This window comes from Centroberyx gerrardi, chromosome 5 (genome assembly GCF_048128805.1).
Source record: "Centroberyx gerrardi isolate f3 chromosome 5, fCenGer3.hap1.cur.20231027, whole genome shotgun sequence".
Lineage (NCBI taxonomy): Eukaryota > Metazoa > Chordata > Actinopteri > Beryciformes > Berycidae > Centroberyx > Centroberyx gerrardi.
This window is the reverse complement of record NC_136001.1, coordinates 18,970,704-18,989,961: the sequence shown is the minus strand read 5'-3', so window position 1 is coordinate 18,989,961 and position 19,258 is coordinate 18,970,704. Positions and strand designations below refer to the sequence as shown.

At 45.5% G+C, this 19,258-nt stretch overlaps 1 protein-coding gene across 1 annotated transcript in view; it reads right to left on the bottom strand.

The window, feature by feature from the left end:
- Positions 1–5,051: 5,051 nt before the first annotated feature.
- The window catches only part of bsnb (bassoon (presynaptic cytomatrix protein) b), a 59,588-nt gene continuing 45,381 nt past the window's right edge, over positions 5,052–19,258 (bottom strand). The window contains exons 5-11 of the mRNA XM_071912673.2: positions 16,758–18,468; positions 12,046–16,712; positions 7,576–9,670; positions 6,242–7,152; positions 5,596–5,707; positions 5,318–5,464; positions 5,052–5,092 (exon numbers count right to left, since the gene is read on the bottom strand). Coding sequence (XP_071768774.2) covers positions 5,052–5,092; positions 5,318–5,464; positions 5,596–5,707; positions 6,242–7,152; positions 7,576–9,670; positions 12,046–16,712; positions 16,758–18,468 — 9,684 coding nt within the window. The remainder of the gene's footprint in view (positions 5,093–5,317; positions 5,465–5,595; positions 5,708–6,241; positions 7,153–7,575; positions 9,671–12,045; positions 16,713–16,757; positions 18,469–19,258) is intronic.

Here is a 19,258-nt window from a genome sequence, read left to right as displayed (position 1 = left end):
GTGTCTGTCTGCCCTTCTGTCACTCTGGACGGCTGACTGAAGGTTGTTTTGTCCCATGCACCTCAAATCAACCAGAGAGCCTCTCCATCCACCATGTTCCCTGGGGGCATTCTCCACTTCTTGTATTTCTAGCAGTTTACAGATCTTACACTATTCCCTTGGAGGTACTGTAGCACATCCTCCATGTTTCTGTGTTTTATCGAGCAACAACTGCTACCAGTCAGGCTTGTGCTTTCAAAATGACATGCCCTGATTTGGTGAATGACTGGCTTGGGTTCAAGATGTGAATATTTTACTAATCAACATTCTCTAGGTTGGCCTGTGAAATTCAAGGTTCGGTAGTCAAACCCTGGTAAAATCATGCCTCACTGTGTTCATTCAGGTATGACTTCCAAGGATATAAGATCTAATCATGCACCTTTCCAATGGCTTGGCTGCTGAACGGTTTAATCAACGAAGGGATAGCCTATCCAATAGAAGCATTCCATTCACCCCACAGATTATATACCGACACCTGATATGTACATTGACGCGTATTAATGAGAAGTGCTGACCATCTGTATCACAGGTTTATAGCAGCACGGACAGTAACTGCAAGCCAAACACTGAGGAGCCCAGGTCAGCCAAAACGCACAAAAACTGAATGAGGGCTTACAAACAGCCAGACAAAGCCAAGCAAACCCATGCTTCAAAGCGACATGATGGTGGACATTCAAAACTGACAGTCTACACAGTTTACCCTTTGGCAACAAGTCCCCAAATGGGGAGTGAGGGGTCTAAACATGCCACGAAAATAAAAACAATTCTAGTTCAATATTCAATATTCAATATTCAAATTCATACAGACAAGTTGCTAAGTAAAAACATTTTCATGACCATTTTTACCATTTTAGTTCACAATTTTGTTGTTTTCTTGTGAATTACAATGATGATAATAAACTGTTTTAGGTTGAATCACTTCCAGGTTCAAAATGAATCATTGCATAGAACATTTGAATTGATAATTGCTTTCATCCACTCCTTTATGTGTGTGTGTGTGTGTGCGTGTGCGTGTGCGTGTGCGTGTGCGTGTGCGTGTGTGTGTGATGCTCAAATGGAGGCAGTGGGCCCAGCTTGTTAGTGAGATCATCTTGTTAATTGTGAATTGGTAACCTCATTAATCAGTAGGAGGTTAACAGGTCTGTTCAATGGAGAGCACAATTGACCCTGGCTCTGAACTGCAACTGGGATGCAAAGTGTGTGTAGGTGTGTGTGTGTGTGTGTGTGTGTGTGTGAGAGAGAGAGAGAGTGTGTACCTGCCTGCATGCTCGTATGCATCTGCATATAACATGCATGTCTGGACTTGGTACTGTGGTTGTAAACCCTCTGACAAATTGTATTTACGGCTATTTATCAACAGAAGTGTTTGATATTTCCCACCACTAATTTAAACAACATTGATACCATTGTGCTATATACCATTTTCTGCATGCTATTGCTTTTAAAAATCAACAAGCAAATTATTTGAATGCAAGAAAAAAAAGATTGAAACAAATAAAAAATGAAAATATAAAGTTTTACCAAAGAAAAACACTGAACAAAAAAGAAAGTCACTGAAAAATGATTCCATAAATACACAAATTAGTAATTTACATAATTAGAACTCTGATTTGTTTTATGTACATACAATAGTATACAGTTGTGTAAAAAGAAATGCAAGATGATATGGACGTTTTAAAACATATGAGGTATACAAGTAAAAACATGTACTGAATAAGGCTCTTCCTTTCAGTGAATATCAGGCAAAAATGAAAAGAAACTAAAAGATGAGAACAAATCAATAAAAGGATAACAACCAAGTCCCAGAGGGCTCTGGGACTGACTATAATGATGGCTTTGCGATGGCTAATAAAGAGCCGTGGCCACTCTTTCATTTGGTCCTCTCTTCTGTGTGAATCTCACACTTGTGGGCACACTGGTAGTAATTTCCTTCCCTATAAACCTACAGTTTTAATGACTAGTGGCCTCTCATAGGTGGTGAAAAAAGTTTTAATATGGGCTTCTTTTTTTTTTTCAGTTTTTCAAATCTTTGTGCGTGCATTCTCATGTCCACATTTACACAATGCATTCTGTAGACATCAAAACAAAAGGAGGAGAAATAAAAACACATTCAAAGAAAGGGTCAAATTCCCTATACTGGAATGTAGAGATCAGAGAAACCAAGCATTCAAGGATTATAGTGGGGTCAGTTTGTTTGTCATTGCCGTGATACGCCTTGTGTCCTCCAGGTATGTGGTGTCATTGTGGGCTATAATAGGTCTCTTTGGTACAAGGAAAACCTATGAAAATCTGTCTTTTTCTCTCTTTTCCATTGTGTTTTGTTATGATAAGGCTCTGAATACATCAAAGTAGAATCAAATATCCTTGCCAGATGTGCAATCCTCAGACATGAGTGGTGTTCCAGTAGATTCCCTGTAGAGGGCGCTTTGAAGCTTCCTTCTTCGATCACACATGGTGTTGTCTTGCAACCGGAGACTTGTGTTGTTGGTAAAGGAGGTACAAGGAAAGCCAAACTGTGAATTTCTCCCGTAGTATGCAGGGGAAGCTGCCTCTCAGCGAGTGGGCCCTTAAAGGAGCAGTTGAATCTGAGTATAGCCTGGGGGGTCACACAGATCCCAGTAGGGTTTCTCTGGAAGGGGGAAGGGAAGTAGGACTTGTGTCCCCTTCCCCCCTCTCTCTCCTCTTCACCACATCCTCATCAATGACCTTTGTTGTCTGAAAAGGAAGCAATATGAAGGTATGAACATTAGCAGAAACAACTCTAAATTATGAATGTGCCATATCATATTCAGCTGACCATGTGCATACACAGAATGATAATCTAGTTTGGATTTCAGTGCCTTATTCAAACTGAAGGGCACAATGGAGTCTCAGTCAAGGAATAGACACTACAATTAACTATACTTTTTATTCCTCCTTGTCTCAGTCTTTATTTCTTATATAGCAATATGCATTTTTCTTATTGGTTGGTGGGGGTGGAGTGAGGGTGGAGGAGGGGGTAGGGGGTTGCAATGTGGTCTAAAGCGCTCAGTCTTTTTGCAAGTAAAATTAAAATTAGATTGTGGTATGATGGTACTTTCTGTGCCTCTGAAATTTCCAAATGTTTTGTCATGAGCCGTGGCCACCACACATCACACTCTGACACAGGCCAAATCCTTCTACTATGTCACAGCTGTACAGCTACTCCTCCCTTACTTCACAGGATGCCCCAGCCAATCACAGCCCTGCTGGGATTGGCAGTAATCCACTGGGCTGAGCAGGCTTGCCTGCTGCTCAAAGAGGCACTGAGTAGGGTTTATCTCGAGATTCCTCCACTGAATCCTTACAGCGGCCGCAGACACAAGAGACAACTGGCATGGCCAGTGATATTATAACAGGGGTCAGTAGAGGTAGCTTAACAGCTGAATAAAAGACATAGCAGGAACCTTATCAACAGGTCCACAATATGAAAATCAATATGTGTTTTGACAGAAGCTAAATAAAGTGCATTGAGATCTGCTTTATTTGGTCTTCTGCAATTCTGCTCCATTGAGTAGAATTAGTTCATTAGTTCATTCTACCATGTAATGAGTGATGCTTACCATGAGTCATGATTATGTGTGCCTAATGTGCATGTGCTTTTGTGTCTTTGTATGTGTGACATTAAAGCCAAGCCACAGTTAGCCTTCTCAGGCTAATAATAGCCCAGTGTGCTTGGCCCAGATTATTGGAAGTGTGTGGAATCAGAAGGTAAGTACTAGTATTGGCTTCCCTTGCTGTAGGTTTTGCCCTCTCACCTCTCCAGGAGTAAAATCAACAGGACAGTGACTTTAATTACCTGGCCTGACACAGCAGAGAACCAATTAAATGAAAATGCTGCACAACCAGCCAGTAAGCCAGCCATACAAACAAACACACACACACCTGTGAGCGCACACACACACTCACAGAGGAATGGGAATGATCCGTACTTACTTACCATGGGTCAAATGAGGCAGCAGACGTCTCTACAGTCATCATTCTGGGACTGTAGTTCTGAGAAGGCATCCATCCACTTACAGGCCTCCTCAGCCCTCAGTCTCATGTCTTGTAACACCATGCTGACAAAGCAATCACCCATTCTTAAATCGCTTCAATCATATGCCCATGTCTGGGGAGTTCAGTGCTGACGAGGCATCCTTTGATTCCAGCTCTGTTTGGTAGTTTGGGGTGAGGAAATGCATAGCAGGTCAGTCTGAATATACAATCACAGCAATTAATGAGTCATCACTTCACTTGTGCCTTCTCATTATGCAGACATGGACTATGTTAATCTATGTAAATATCCAGCTGATACAACATTTAATCCCTTAATCAATCAAAGTGCCACAGCTTGGAGTCTCTGTATATTAGGTAGAGTAGTGAAACTGAACATCTTGCATTTTTTTTACAAGAAGCAAGTGACACAACATTGAAAAAATACATTACTAAATTATTAAATAAATCGTTCTCTACAATGACTTGGTTTTCACTTGCTTTGTCCTGGAAGAAGAGGCACACTTTTTCTCGCATAGACAATGCCCAAAAAGCCTAAACATGTGCAAGAAAATATTCATTTCTCAAGGAATAGAGAAGAGTTAATGAGCTACTCACTGATGCACTCAGGATCGCTCCTCTTTCTCCTTCCTCCATTTCCTCTGTAATGGTGAAATGTATTAAATGCAGTTTCATAGGTTTTCCAGTACAAAGCCACCAATCCATCTGATTTCAACTCCTCACAGCCTGAAAGACAAAGACAGCTCATTCAAAATAAACAAGGGGAGTGATAGACAGGTACATTATCATTTTAACATCCATAGTTTACAATGGGGAAGCATTTCATAATTTTTGTTGACAAGTTGGGTGCCATCCGCTGTCTTCCATTCTCAAATCACTCCCTGCTTATGAGTTAGAGTAAGTTAGAAAGCTTATTTTTTTTCATTAGTAACTTCTGAGTTGCTAATGCCTGTTACATTCATAAACAAACTGAGTTCACTTACCCTCCTTTCTTCAGTTCACCAAAATGAAGTGAACTTCTTCCCAAGGCCAGACAAAGCTATGACAATAATAAAGGGAAGGTGGGGAATATGATCAAACAAGCCAACCCATATAGCTAAATAGCCATTCCAGGCATTCCAACATCTTAAATGCATTTAGAGCAAAAGATAAGTGATAAGTGACAGTGGCTATAACCAAGGCCAGAACTTTAGCTAGGCCCAAACATAAGGTGTGAAGGTGTAATTTTTGGTGTTCCTAAATGTATATGTATTCATGACTTTACCATCTCCCAGCTTTCCCGCCTGCTCTGCTGCCCCTCCTTGCAGGATTTTGTGGAGAACATTGTCCCCTTCAGCAGGAGCCTGTCCTGCTGCAGCACTGCCTATACCTCCGGGTTTACTGCCTATCCCAACAGGGGCTGCCTTGGAGCCTGCCAAGGAGGAACAACACAACCATCACTTGTGAAGGGTATGTCACATTGACTGGACCTATGTTTGACTCTACAGTACGTCTGGATTTGTTCTTTGTGCGGTTTGGGGCCATGGTAGAGGTGAGACTTACCGATGCCTGTTAGAGGGGGTGTAGCTATTTTGGTAGGCTGAGCTGCTGCTGGGGCTGCTGCTGTAGGTTTCACTCCCACGGCAGCTGCTGCAGGTGTAGCATCCATCTTTGCCTGTTGTTGATCAAGCAGAGATTAATTTAGAGATGTGCATGGTTTTCATTTCCTTACTACACTTTATTTTGGGCTTCTTTTTAAAGCTAATCCTGGCAGGATTACCTTTCAGGATTTTTTCTAAATACAGCATATCTGTGTCAAATCTATTGTGATAACAACCATCAGTGCCACACTCTATAGCCCCAGTGAGGTGCTTTCTTCTCAATATAATTCTTTATTTCCTTTCTTCACTACTTTTGGTGTATAGCTTATATGTCTACCATCTACTGGAAGCAACTTTTTGTAGGGAGTCAGAGTATTCTCACATACAAACAAAAACATTAAGCAAAAAATGTGCTTATTTGTTGTTTTTTATGGCTAACATTGTTATCTGTCATTACAACTAACTTCACAGCAATATATAATAAGATATAATATATATATAATATATATATAATAAGAACATGCTACACACATCCTACTCAGTAGAAAAAAACCCCAGTATCTTTTAAGCAGGTAAACTAAAAACAGGCTCAGGTGTATTCTACTAACCGCTGTGGCTGCTGGCTGCCCTGCTGGAGGTCCTGCTGCCATCTGGCGTCCTGGTGGTGGGGTTTGGCTAGATTTTGGCGGCTGCTGCTGCTGTGCTGGTCCTGGCCCTGGTCCTGCGGTGGTTGTTGTGGGCTGGCTGGCCTGAGGAGGCTGGCTGTGCTGCAGTGGTTGCTGCTGCTGTTGTGTACGCTGCTGCTGCTGGGCCTGCTGAGCTCCATCAAGTGGCTCAGAGCCTGGCTGCCTCACAGACTGGGCCTGGCCACCTGACCGCTGCTGCCCAGCTTGGCCCTGAGGGGGCTGCTGCTGCTGCTGCTGCTGCTGCTGCTGCTGTGGCTGCTGCTGTGGCTGCTGCTGCTGCGGCTGAGGCTGTGGCTGCTGCTGCTGCTTAGGCCCTGCGGCGGGATCCTGTCTCCTGGAGGATGTCCGATCTCCTTGTGGCCTCTGGCTCCTTCCCCCGGTGCCGTGGTGGTGGCCAGAGGCTGGGTCACGAGAGAAGTCGCCCGAGTCTCGGTGGCTGCCCTGGGAGGAACGGGAGTCTGGACCGCTCCTCCTCTGTGTAGAGGAGGAGCTTCTGCCATCAGAGCGGCCAGATGGGTCTTTGGGGTGTGTCCTAGAAGAGCGAGAAGACCTGGGATCCTCTGTGGAGTGGCGGGAAGAGCCATGCCTCCCAGAGCTGTTGCCATGGTGACGGTGGTCCCGTGATGCTGTGGAGGAAGAGTGGCGTTGTTGGTTGTAGTCATCCTGGGGCCAGTCTTCCTCTGGGGGTTCGTCGTAATCATGGTAGGTGTGCTTCACGTTACCACGCCTACCTGTAGTTGAGTGAGTACCACTTCCATGGTGTCTTGAGCGATCAGAACGGGCCTCCCGCGGCTTCTCAAACCAGTCAGTTTCCTCTTGGCCCAAATGATAGGCTTTTTGAAACCAAAACAAAGATTATCAGTCAATTGTTTTGTTTTGTAATGTGGTAGAGGAGTAGAGGAGTAGCATGCAGATTGCAGCCATGCAATATAATTGAAAAAACATGCTCCACGTCCCAGAGCCATGCAAAGGTTTTTGTAGAATCCAACAAAAAAAAAAAATATATATTTTTGTAAAATCACAAGACATCACGTCACATTTAAAAAAATGTGCGCATGCAAAACAGAAATATAAAACAGTCATATTTGGCTTCATGCATTTGGGGGGACATTCAAGTTTTAAAAAAAACAGGACAAAAGAAATAGTGGTGCTGTTCTCAAAATTCAACACGCATGCAGTCTCTTGCAGTCTCTCAGCACACATTTAAGAAGGGAGGAGTAACTGTCAGGCAGTACTCATTATTCAGCACCAGTTACCTTCACTGTCAGAAACAGCACAGTGCATGTCATCTACGAGGTAAGGGTCATCTGGCTTGTAGACATGACTCCTGGGCAGGTCCTTCATGTGATGGTCCTGCACATCTGGCAGGGAATGGCTGGAGCCATACTGGTTTCTCACATCATGGGCGTCTGTTATGCCGGAGCTTCTTCCCATGCCTACGGGCTTCCCCACAGGGCTGAGTGGGCTCTCCTCCTCTGAATTCTGGCTGCGCATGGGAGGCCTTCCACTACGGCTGCTTCTCTGAGACCTCTCCATGGCATCCCTCTCATAGGACTTACTCCTGTAGCCTGTGGCATCCCGGGAGGAGATCTTGTCCATACCATATCCAGTAGACCTGGACCTACCAGAGCTGTACATGCGGTCTTCCTCCTCAAGGCCCTCACGACTGGTGCCGTAATACTTCTGCTGGTCATACACATTCTTCTTCAGCCCATATGTGACATCATCCTGAAGCTTCTTGGACCTGGACACAACTGTGCAGCTGCCCCCTGTTGATGATGTCATGGTGTAAGAAGCAAGGTCAGACTCCACATCCCGTGCTTCCTCAATAGGGGAGAACTTAGAAATCTTCTGTTCCATTCCCTGCTTCCTGTGCTTACTACGTTTAGAGGAGACTACTGCAGGGGCCAAATTCTTGGATGAGAGTTTCTGGGTGCCAGAGCCACTCCGTGATGAGTGTTTATAATCATCATAGTAAAAGGAAGATCCTCCACTCACTGTGGTGCTGGTGCGGCTGTCCACGGTGCTCTGGTAGCCTGTTGTGCCCGTAGGTCTGCCATAAGCATCCACAGGCTCATCTTCAGGCCTACCATAGGCACTCCCACGTGCAGGGCCATTCTCACTGCCATAGCGCCCTCCTACAGGATGACCTAGAGCATCAGTGGGTTGGCCAGTGTTTTCTTTTGTCAACTCACTGATGTCATCGATCATGACATAGTTCCTAGGAATGTTCTGCTCCAGGTTGGAGGTGTAGAGACCATCTGCAGCATATGCAGAGGTGGGGCTGTCCACAGAGTGACTCAGGCCAGGCTCAGGGGAGCGGTACTGTCCATAGGCATTACTGTAGACTGAGCCAAAGCTAGAATCTGGAGCTGAAGTGGCCACTGACACCGCAGGGTTGCTAATGACCTCATAGTTGGTAGGCAGTTTTTGCTCAAGGTCAGCCAGAGAGGTTTGCCTTGGCCTTTGGTGGACTGTGAGGATCTCTGCCTGGGGCTGGAAGGAGAGGCCAGGTTGGTAGGAGCTGTGGCTGGGATAAGGCAGGCTCTGGCCTGGCATAGGTTGACTGGGCGGATGGAAGCCCTGGTGACCATGCTGCTGCATGCCAAGGTCTGTCTGATAGGTAGACTGGGCATACATATGGGAGGAGTAGGTTCCCTGGGTCTGGTAGCCAGGGCCTGGTGGGGGATGGGGCTGGAAAGTTCCTGGCTGCGGTGCAGAGGATGAGGGGTACTGAGGAGGTTGGAAACCTATCTGTTGATAAGCAGAGCCTGGCTGCTGTGTCGCTGGTTGGGTTTGAGGGTACGGATAGGACATATAAGATGAGGTTGAGGGATACTGGGAGGTTGCATTGAGGTCATTAGTAAACTGGCTCAGTGGTGCAGTGCTGGGCCTTGTCAGTAGACCATTAGCATCAAAGGTTCCTGTTGCAGCTGCCATCCTGAGGTTATTGAGCTCACTGTCTGACATGTAGTCCCGGGCGTCTCCCATACAGCGCAGGTAAGCCAGCTCTCTCCTCTCCCTCTCCTTCACCATGGTCTCCTTACGTTGGGTGATGCCTAGCTCCAAGTAACGCAGCTTGGCATCAATCTCTTTCTCCTCCTCCTCCAGCTCAGCTTGCTGCTTACGGAGCTTGGATGACTCCTGTTCCACAGCTTTCAGCTCACTCAGCAGGCCTGCCTTGGTGACCCCCTGGGCGGGTCTGGGCAGGACCCTCTGGGGCATGCCAGGAGAGCTGTACATTTGCGCTGGAGTAACAATGGGGAGAGGTGTCTCCTCTGGAGGGGGGCTGGGGAGAGTCCTCTTTACCTTTCTCATCAGAGAGTTCTGCTGCTGCTGCAGGGAGGCCATCTGTTAGGAGAGGCAGAGACACATCATCAGCAAACACTGAGCTATAAACAGAATGCCTTTATGTAAATTAGACTCATTACTGTACACTGGGTACTTACAGAGAGTCTGCAGATTTCTCTTCATCTCTAGATTTAGGCTAAGAGCTATGCAGCTTGATATGTTGTTAGATTATTTCATGGTAATTGAGTTATGTATTGAGGGAGCTTTAGCTTCCACAGTAGTTCAATTAGCATAGTTTGATTTAATGGTATTGTTTTAAATGTTTAATCAGCCAAAGACACTAAGTGACTTTTTTCATTTTCTGTTAAATAACATGTAGTTGTAGTTGCAGTTAATGTGGTCAAATCAAAGCTGAATACACATCTTATGTTAATATTGCAAAATGCTTCAACTCAGGGGTACAGTTTACCCATTTTACTTATTATACTAAATATAGGTCTGATGAAGTTCATAATATTGTTATTACATCTTATTACATCAAATCAAACATTAGTCAAATATGTCTTTACCAATGCCAATAAGTGTTTGACTGAGCAGAATGTGTGTTTTTTTTCCATTCATCAATCTAAATTGCTAAATGATTTATATGAATGTTAAAATAATCTTTTAAGCACAAAATCTTTAAGTGAAGAAAATAAAAGTGTGAGTTTGAGCAGCTCAGCATGTAAACATAAGCATGGAAACAATAAGATATTTTGCTATTGCCACTAGAAGGATAGTACGATGAAGTAGTCCTTTGAGTCTTGTGATTTCAATCAAATGCTTATTTAAAATGTATTAAATTTTCCCTTTACTTATTTGATAAAATATCCACAATCCTCCCCACCCTCCCAACCCCTACCCCACTTCTTTTTTCAGATTTCTCAAAATCTCCTATATGGCATGCAGTTATCTCGAAGATCAATTTAGGTAAGAACAATACATGATTACAAATAATTAAAAAGAGATTTATTACTATTACTTACAAATTAGTTGTATTGGGTAGATCCATGGTGAATTTAATAAGTATCCACAAGAGAGCCATGTATTCAACACTAAAAGATGAGTGGTACAAATAGCAAGAAATATCTGAAATCTGATTTCTATGTTTCTATGTTCATTCCTCAGACTAATGTTGCACTGAGTGCAAAGGAATGTGAATTTATTTTGACCAGCTGCTAATAAGCAGGAAGACAGCAAAGCACTACCAGGATGCCTCGACATTGTGTGTCCCCCCGGCATCTCTGAAGGGTTAGCCAGATATAGAAGTCATGACAGAGAGAGAGAGAGAGAAAGAGAGAGAGAGAGAGAGAGAAACAGGCAGAGAGAGTAGAAAGAGGCAGGATAAGAGAAAATAAAGAGGAGAACGAGAAAAAAAGGAAAGGAAAAAGCTTCCCTGGCATGGCCAGCTGCTCTCATGAGAACATTCTGTCACTTCCTCTGATGCCAAACCCTGTGTGATGCATCTATGTTCACACACAAGACTCTTTCAGCATGCCCTATCCTCAGCACTACATGTTCTATTTTGCATTAGATTTGTATCAGACAATGTACAGGCTACTAAAAAGTAGAGTGTAGAACAGGTGTTCATTATTTTTGACAATGAACAATCATTACCTTATTAAAAATGTATCTATTTCTATCTAAATGTATCTTTAAATGCTTAGCATCTGACTTTGAACACTTCATCAAGTGACTCTTGAAAATGTGGAATGACACTAATTACATTGTTCATATGTGCATAATGACACTGTATCTCTATGATAATAATGAGTTATGTCGTAATATAATGTTTGCATGTTGTTTCTGGAATAGAAAAAATTGTACTTTATTTTTTAAACTAATAATACATCTTAAAACAGAATTTGGACAGTTAAATCAACATTTGTTTACATGAGCAAATTTATGATATGCTGTGGGGGGCTTCAGCACTAATAATGCTAATGATTAAATAATAAAGCTCATTTGTTTACAAACGACATGACGACTTAACTTGAATTAATCCACAATCTGATTTACTTTGTGACATCTAGCCTGATCTCAATGTGACCTCAAGACATTCTAATATTCCAAATGTAGTGACTCTGTGACTGTCTCTTATCTGGACACAAAGAATGGTACTGATTGGCCCATATAATTGGCATTATAATAAGCCGGCTCATCCCCGCCGCACCGTTAAGTCATAGAGATGTGGAACTTGGTACAGACATGTATCTGGACATGCTAAACAGTTTCTCCACCAGGACACATACATGTTTGGCTGTCATTTAGGATTTTTTGAAAAACCTTTAAAAATATTATTGTCTCATTATCTGACCGCAGGTCAGAATGATACGGGATCTAAGCTAAGGGAAATGAATTAATAATAATTTAAAGAAAGACTGATGATTTCATACCTGACTGTTGGACAGAGCTTGCTGATGGTATGGGGAGAACCTGTTCTTCGCAGGGTCTTCTGATGTGGGGCTGAGAGGCTTGGGATCTGACATGGAGCGCTGCACACTCTTTATGGGTCTTGGGAGGGTCTGGTGGCGCTGGGGTGATTCAGCAGTAAAGGCCTTCTGCTGGGGTGTGACATGTGCCTTGTTGAGCTTCTCTTGGGAGGCAAATGTTGTCTCCAGCATGCGGTGAGGAGACAATGGGGATACCGGGGAGTATAGCACCTGGGGAGATTTGGGGGGCTGGCGAGATGGAGACTCGTTTTGTTGCTGTTGCTGATAGCCAATTTCCAGGGGGTCTGGTTTCCTCCTCTCAAACTTAGCAACTCCTTGGAGTCGAGTAGAGGCTGGATCAGATGGGTTAGCACCCACCATATGCAGACTGGTGGAGTATGGACTGATGGTTGTAGGCACACTAAGCTGAGGGGCAACCACCCCCTGAGATTGAGCCTCCGGTTCTGTCTGGCAAGCCAGACTCTCTCCTTTCTGGGTCCTCTCAGGGGCCGCTATGTAATGTAATAGGTCAACCTTTGAGGTCTCTGCCATGGTTATGTGGATTGCAGGTGAAACCCTGCCTAGTTGGTCAGGCTCTGTCTGGCATGAAGAATCATTGGTGGTTTGAATAGCTATACTTGAGGAAGACACTTTGGATGACCCTTCTGATTTATTTTCAACAGCGGAGTCTGAGTGCTTGGATATGCGTGATCGCCTGCGCCTTACTGGCTGCTGGTCCCATTCTCCCTGGTCCTCCTCATCAGTCTGCACACTGCAGTCTGCAATCCGCCTTGTTCTCCTGCGCCTGTTCATGAATCTGTCCTCTCCGTCTTCATCATCTGTTTGCACACAGCTGTCTGCAATCCTCTTCACTGAGTCCTCCTCTGAGCCATCCCTCAGCCGAGGCATGGAATTCTGCTTTTTCATCATCTTGGAATCAGCTTGGTCGTCACTGTTTCTTAAAGACATTTCAGAGGCAGAACTATGAATAGGCCTAGCAGCCACCACTGCTTGAACCACCTGCCCATCCTGCCAGAACTGGACACTCTGTCCATCTTGTTGAATCACTCTACCACTCTGGTCACAAATAATGAACCCTTGAGGAGGCCCTCCTCCAACAACTACACCTTGTATAGCACCCTGGGCTGATGTTGCTGCAGCTGCTGCTGCTGCTGATGCAGCGGCTGCCTCTGCTGCTGCAGCTACCGCTGCTGCCTCCACTGCTGCCGTCTTCTGCCTCTTCTGCTCCTCCAACTGCTGCTGGAGCTGCTGCTGCAGAGACTGAATCTGGTCGAGCTGCATCCTCTGCTGGGCCAGTTGTTCTCTTTGCATAATGAGCTGGGTCTCCCGCTCTGCTTGCTGTTGCTGTAGGACTTGCTGTTTGATAGTCTGCAGCTCCTGAATCTCACGCTGCACAAGCATTTGTTCTTTCTCTCTGTGTCGCTGGAGCTCCATACGATCTCTTTCAAGCTCCTCATGTAGGCGCAGCTGCCGCAATTTCTCCAGTTCCACTCGCTCTCGCTCTAGCTGCAGCATTTGCTCTTGTTGCTGATTCAATCTCTCCTCTTCCTTATCTTTCTGTACATCCACGGGAGGAGAAAGTTTGGAGCTGGGTGCTGCTATAGCAGTAACATGGGGTGTGGTTTGTGGCTGGGCCTGTGGCTGCACTAATGCCTGTGGCTGAGGGTGAGTAATGGGTTGAATTTGCGGTTGAGTTTGAGTCAAGGATAAAGGTTGAGTTTGAGTGGGTAACTGTTGTGTTTGTAATTGTGGCTGCATTTGGGCCTGCACCTGCTGTATATTTTGAGGCTGACCTTGAGAGAGGGATGTAACATTCTGTGTAGGGATTTGAGTTTGGTTTGTCTGTTGGTCCGCAGGCTGAATTTGCATTGCAGTAGCTTGCATACCAGGTGCTGATACATTTTGTGCTCCCAAATGTGCTACAGGTTGGGTTGGTGGTAAGGTTGAAGCTGTATGTGCAGCAACAGTTGTTAAAGGCTTCCCAAGGTAGACTGGAGTTTCCTGGTGGGAGCTGATTATAGCAGGCACACTTCCTGTGGGTGGGGCTGAAGTAGGATACTGGTTTGAAGGAGGGTAGGAGTATGGACCCTGTGTGGATAGAGGCATCCTAGGAGTCACTTGAGGCAACCTGGTAAGGCTAGCCAATGGTACAGCAGTTACACCTGTAGGGTAAGGTCTGTATATTCCTCTTGGCATGGGACGTAGGACAGAGGCAGGCTGGGTGGTAATTGGCAAGGTAGAAGCTATAGGAGTGTTTATGGTGGAATATATCATGCCATCAGCTCCTCTCATAGCAGCAGGGTACAGGGCTCGTATACTTGCTTGTCTAGCATTTATTAAGTTAGTTAGAGTTTGGCCATTTGCCGATGGTCTTCCATCAGGGCCATACAGTAGGTTGGCTCTTATTGATGCTAAGTTAAGCCTACCCAAAGATCCACCCCTTCCAGCCCCATACCCCATAAGTTCAGGATTATTTCCATAGCGGCTCCCAAACTGGTCCATTGAGTTTAGAGCTGCACACATCCGACTGATCTCCCTGGCGGTGGTTGCACTGTACTGTGCCAGATTCGAATCCTGTGCGGTTCCTGTTAGGTCACGTGGACCGTAGCCATAGTCCGAATTTATATTTGACATGGAGCCATATCGACGCAGGGGTAATGGAGGGCCTGCAACATCTCCTTGGTGACGTAAGTCAGTGTAAGATCCATACTGTGCTCCCATGCCAAGGTACCCACCCTCATAAGCCTGATTCATGCTACTCAGATCAACTGCCAGACCCCCTTGGACATTACTCTGATAGTGCTGAGGACCAGCATCAGTCATGGAAGGGAGATTAGTGTCAGACATGGAGGGCTGTATTCTTCCCGGGGGGAGTATGGGTGGTTGGTAGGGTGTACGTTCTTCTGTTATTCCTTGTGTGGCTGGTGCCTGGTGTTGTTGCTGTTGGCTGGAAATGTAGTGTGGTGGAGGGGGAGGATGGGCAGCTTGAGAAGGTTCAGTGGTGGGGTTTTTATCTGATGCTACTGTTGTAGGCCTCTGAGTGAATGATCCTGAACAGGTACCAGCAAAGGGCAGTTTGTAAACAACATCACAACAAGCCACTTGGTTTTCTGGTTTGATCTGTCCAGTGAGATCCAGGACCTGAGGAGGGGGAGGGGGAGGGGGAGGGGGAGGAGGCTCCTCTCGCTTTGCCAGCTGAGTCACTGTTCCCCCCTGTGATGTATTACTCTCATCCAGTTGCACCATCATAACATGGGGCTTACCTGTGGACAAGTTCATTACCGTGGGCTTATTCTTCAACTCTAAGGCAACCCCACCATAGATCTCATGTGGAGTATTAGAAGCAGGAGCCCCAGACACTGACTGTGGAGGTAGGGGGGATACTCTAGGAATGGCACTAACACTCACCACAGGCTGGGCACTGCTTGTCTGGCTCACTACAAGGTCTTTTTTCAACAGCAGAGGCTGGACCTGATTAGCTAAGTTGTAACGAGCAAAAGAGGATTGCTGCTGGTGCTGCTGGAGCTGCTGCTCAAGGAGCTGTTGCTGCTGCAGGAGCTTCTGCTGCTGTAACTGTAGTTGGTGTTGTTGGATACCTAGGTCTTCCAGGCAGGCGTCAATTTTGGGAATAGATGGGTCTGTAATTGGTGGCTTACTCTGAGTTAGACATACTGCTGATCCAACACACTGCCCAAGATCCACACGGTTCTGTAGAGGATCTCCATACACCACTGGTTGCTTGGGTTGGGACATAAACATAGAAGCTGCAACTGTGACGCTAACTGTGGTTGGTGTTGATATGGATATATGTGGTTGCTCTTGTGCATTCAGGTTCATGATAAGTGGTTGTACTGCTGTGTGCCGTCCAGATGGCTGCTCTGCTCCTAGAGAGTATCTCCTTGTGTCAGAAGCCAGGGATGTTAAGTCCATCCCCTGGTCTGTCATTATAATTGGAGCAGATCTCATTGGGGCTCTCAGATCTACCACATTACTGCTCGGATGTATTTGGCCCTGTCCTACAACCTGTGAAGTGCCTGGAATGTTTGAGATTTTACATAGAGATATATTTTCCATAGACAATGATCCACGACTATATGTGGTTGTGGTCACTGTGCTCATACCAATATTTACCTTTTCAATATTTTGGGCCATCTGTGAAGAATGTTTAGGGGATTGTTGTGATGGATGCACTTGTGGGGATGTTGGGGAACTTGTGGAAGGGGGCTGGGAGCTATACAAGGTTTTACAGCTGACCTGTGTTGGTGATGATAAAGGGGAAGTGGAGGAATTTACAGTAAGGGGCTTGGCAGGACTGGTTGTTTCAGAGCCCAGTGTAATCACCATCACTGGTGAATCTTGAGAGGACTGTTGTCTTGCAAGACGTGGTGAAATTGCCCTTTGCGGTGCCTGAGCTCCATGGGGCGCTGCTGGAGATGTAGGGCCACCAGGCAGGGAAGGCAGCTGCCTGCCAGCAGCACCAGTGGGTCGCAGGGATGGCGAATGAGTCGGGCTTTGTGTTGGAGAAGTGGAGGGGGAGAGTGGGGGGCTAGGACCTTTGAAATAGGAGAAGACTTTGGAGGTAAGAGAGGATGCTCCACTGTCAGATGATGCTGCCTGTGTGGGCCCCTGGGAGCCTGTTCTGGCAGGCGCTGTACTTCCTGCCTGTCGAGTTGTGGCAGTCTGACTGACTTGAGCTTTGGTTGTGGCAACCCCAACAACACCTCCAATTTTGGCAGTCTGTGTCATCATCCTATTTTGGGTTTCTTTTGATAAATGCTGTGCTGCATGAATTCCTGGCTTTCTTGGATCACTCCCAGTTGTGGAGAAGGACATAGGTGCAGTGATCTGGGTGGGGCTCGAGCCAGGGGTTAAGACAGTTCCAGTTTCTAGATGCTGTTTACTGCTAGGATGAGGGGCACCTTTCTGTTGACTGCTTACTGGTTGTCCGTGCTTCTGCATGAGCTCTGCTTTCCTCATCATCTCCTCATAGACCTCCTCTGCACTTTTTAGTGTTTTGTCAGGTGGTGACGTTGCTGAAGTTTTTTCTGTAGGGGAGTAGAGAGATGTAAAGGTTGGAAGGTTGTATTCACTCCCTGATTTGTAGAGCTTTCCACCAATCATCTCAAATCCCTCTGCCTCCGAGTCCATGGAGGGTGAGTATTCAGAACATGATGATCGGTGAAGCTCCTCCATCTCTGCTGCCTGTCTCAGCTCCTCTGTTGGCGATGCATCCTCAATTGGAGAGAGGTTACTGGGGGGAGTTTTGGATCTTTCCCTGCGCCTCTGTGCCCGTAGCTCCTCTTTGTCTCTCTTTGTTTTTCGAGCAGTGCTACGGATCCTCTGCTGCTCTAGATCTCTCATCTGCTCCTGTTCTCTAAGTAGTTCCTCCTCCTCTCTCAGCTCATCCTCCTCAGACGAGTCCTCAATGGTGGGCAGCAGTGGGCCATGGGACCGGTGCCGAGCCTTCCTCTGCTGCTTTGCCTCCTCTAGTCTTGCCCTACGACTAGGGCTGCTGTCACTGTCATCCTCCATAGATGACACAGATGTGGGGGATGTTCCAGAGGTGTAGCTGGGAGTGGTGGCAGGTAGGGTGGATGAATATTCCCCCCTGGACCGCTCCTCCGGAGAGCCAGTCAGGCTCTCCATCTCCAGCTCTGGTTCTCTTAGGTCATGCTCAGTACTGAGCTCCATCTCTCGGTTGTAGCTGTTGGTGTTGTTCAGTTCAATGGTCTTAAATCGCCGGAGGCCTCCTTGAGAGGCCATTAAGCCTTCCTCATCTTCAGTTGCCTTATAAACACCATCTGACCCCTTAGTGTCTTCCTCAAAACTATTTGAATGGTGAGAGAGTCGCCGTCTCTCCTTCCCCAAATCCCCACTGGTTTTATGTCCCCTTTTGGTTTTCTGGTTTCCATATTCCTCCTGCTCTTCTTCATCAGCGCTCATCTCCATAATTTGCCTCCTCATGAACTCCTCATCTGTTATATCTTTATGTGACTTCTTCTGCCTGAGTGGCAATGGTGAGAGACCACTTTCACTGCTGTCTTCCACATAGTCATGCCGCAGCTTACAACTGAGGTCATCCTCTGATTCTTCCCTGGCTGCATCCTCATCAGGATTGTATTCCCGGTCCTGTCCGACAGACAGTGAATGTGGCCTCTGCTTCTGGTCTGAGGCAGTCTTTGACTCTAGCAGGGGCCTCATGGAGCTCTCCAGCTTGGTGATCTCTGAGGGGCTCGAAGCACCTCTTTCATTGAGCTTGATTCCCTCCTCCCGGATCTGGCCTGTTATCTCCCCATGAGAGCTGGAGATCCCATCGGAAGAGTACCCAGTGTCACTCAAACTCTGTGTACTTGATTTGTTGGAATCCTGGGGAAAGAGAGGAAGAGGAAGAGAGAGGTCAGAGGCAAGAAACAGCATCATTTTGCCCTGAATTAATTCATGGCAAGGTCTATTACAAGCCTCAGTGCACACCTTCTATCCAACTATTTCACCAGACTCATCAGCAGTGACACTTTTATGAGCATTTGTTTCATAGATAATAGGGATTTGAATTAAAGCACTGGACCTTATACAGATGAGATACATTCTATAATCCTATTCTAACAAGATATTAGAGAATAATTACACTGCAAAGAACCAACTCTTTATCAAAGCACCAGACATAGTAACACTTAAAGGTAAAATCAACCCAAAAATAATGAAGACTTGCATTTTAGGCCAAATACAAAGACAAAAATATTACTATTGTTCATTGCGATTAAGTTTTAGAAGTCAAAGAGCTTTGACTTTGCCTACAGTTCCCATAGAGCAGTGCAGCAACTATATATTGGTTTTAATGGCAATGAGACAAAATGAATCTCCAGATTTTATGTTATTGAACAACAAAAAAAACAGAAAAATATATTAGAACTCTGGTCAAAATTTTCAGTTTGGATAGCTTGTTTGTGAATAGAGTTTGATTTTGAAATCAAGAAAACCCATTGACTTGAATTTTATTGTCTTACTATTTGGGTTGAATTTGCCTTTCATGTTATGTACACACAGATGGCTAAATAAATTAACACACACAGTGAGTATAACAGACAGTTTAACATAGGAACATTTACAGACAAATGCCATTTGGTTACATGCTTGATTGCCATCTTGTATGCATTCT